At 49.1% G+C, this 1,821-nt stretch overlaps 1 protein-coding gene across 1 annotated transcript; it reads right to left on the bottom strand.

The window, feature by feature from the left end:
• Window positions 1–316: 316 nt before the first annotated feature.
• Window positions 317–799, bottom strand: PpBr36_11522 (uncharacterized protein; the record flags this gene model as incomplete). The annotated part of the gene is made up of 1 exon (XM_029898622.1): window positions 317–799. The coding sequence occupies one exon, from the start codon at window positions 797–799 to the stop codon at window positions 317–319; it is 483 nt and encodes a 160-aa protein (XP_029743066.1).
• Between the last annotated feature and the right edge of the window lie 1,022 nt (window positions 800–1,821).

Below are 1,821 nucleotides of genomic sequence, written 5' to 3'. Positions count from 1 at the left end.
AAAAAAAAAAAAAAAAAAATCATGCTTTTGAGAAACCCATCAACAATTCTGGCCGATCGGCTCCTTTCCAAAAGTCTCCACACCACCCATTACATGCCCCTGCCAATATTAACCCCCGATCTGCAACTGCTCCGAGACTATCAAATATCATTGGTGTGTCTTGAAGAGCCGCCAAATCTTTCTAGACGTCCTCCGGCAGTCCGCCCAGAATAATAATTATGGACCGCGGGAGGTGTGTAGTCTTGTATTTTTTCAGAGCCCCGTGCCCAGCATCAAGGGGCCCGGGAAACTCCGTGCACTGCCAATGTTGACCAGCTCAACCCTCGTTCTCAAAGTTGTTCGGGCTGCCAAATTGAGTTTTGAAAGAGTGCGGGCCGACATGAGACTGACGCTGGCCGTTGACCTGGAGCTGGCCCTTGACTGATTCCTTGGGCGATCGCCCCTTGGTGGATTCCTCAGAGGACAAGGCGTCAGGCCAGGTGCTGGCAGTCTCCTCCGAAGCGCTGCCCAACCGACGCCCCGTGCCGGGAAAGCGGGTCTGCCCGGGCAGCCTAGGCCACTTGAAGGAGGAGAAGATGGGAAAGAACGGCTTGGGCTTGCTGCGAACGCCTCCGTATTGGTCGCGTCGCTGGACCCCAGCCGAGTCGGCGGGCGGATCGTTCGTCGTGCCCTGCGACGTTGCGCCATCCAACGCAGCGTTGCTTGACAACGGGCCGAGGGGGCTGATTTGGACGATTGGCAGTGCGCCAGCGAGAGATAGGAGAGGGAGGATCGCGAGAACGAAATTTTGGGCAATCATTTTGGGGAATTTATTATCTTGTTTCCGTGCGGCTGTACGCTGTGATGATGTCAAAAAGACGGAGTGCTGGGTGGGACGCGAAAGAGGGACGACTGGGGCTGCTTTGGATTTATCTGTTTGCCCAGATGCTATACCTTTGCAAAGTTTTTCATCATGATATTAGAACACAAATTAGCTTTTTCAAGCAGTGTGGGGCTCTCATTAAACACCTGTGTTACTATGGAAAACTTTGCAAAGTTTGATCTGGGCTGATGGGCCCAGTCATATAATTCATTGTACCTAATTTTGGGGCTCATTGCATACCCGGAGGATTGGCCGAGCCGGCCCCATGATCCCGGATTTGCAGCCCTTGACAGATGAGCACACGGAAGAGCATCTAGCTACTGCCGGCTCTGACTTTTTTTTTTTTTTCTTTTTTTAAGAAAAAAAGCATTAAAAGTTTCCCCCAGGGTAATACCCAGCTCTGAAAAGCCATGAGTTATGGCCAAGGGACACGATGGCCTGTTCCTAAATGACATTCACCATCATGTCCGACGCCTGAAGGTTGACACTTACAGCAACACCAAAGTGGTCACAGATGGTCAAGGGAATCGTGGTGTGCTATGAATAATGCAGCCGAAGTGAATTGGAGGGAAGACGTGCTTTGCTTGAATTACTGAACGCTATATAACACATACTAGAATTCTTTTTTTTTTCTTCTTTTTCTTTTTTTTCGGGCGCAAAAGTAAGGATATCAAGTTTATACACCGGCAGGCAGGGCCGATCGTTTTTCGAAAAAGACGATCTACAAGAATGTAAGCCCGGCCCGAAATATCGTCCGTGTAATTAATTTGTGTCGACCCTTCTCGAAAGGCAATGTAACCGTGGGAATGGTGCAAGCCAGGTCCAGCAATTGGAAAAGAGCCCGTACGACATGGGCTTATTTAGTTTCCGTGCAAGGTGATATCCTTGTACAACTACCGCGTTGAGTTTGCGGAACATGCGTTGAGCCGTTTTTTTTTTTTTTTTTTTTTTTTTTTTTT

Source organism: Pyricularia pennisetigena, assembly GCF_004337985.1.
Source record: "Pyricularia pennisetigena strain Br36 chromosome Unknown Pyricularia_pennisetigena_Br36_Scf_81, whole genome shotgun sequence".
Classification (NCBI taxonomy): domain Eukaryota; kingdom Fungi; phylum Ascomycota; class Sordariomycetes; order Magnaporthales; family Pyriculariaceae; genus Pyricularia; species Pyricularia pennisetigena.
This window is presented reverse-complemented; position numbering and strand designations above follow the sequence as displayed.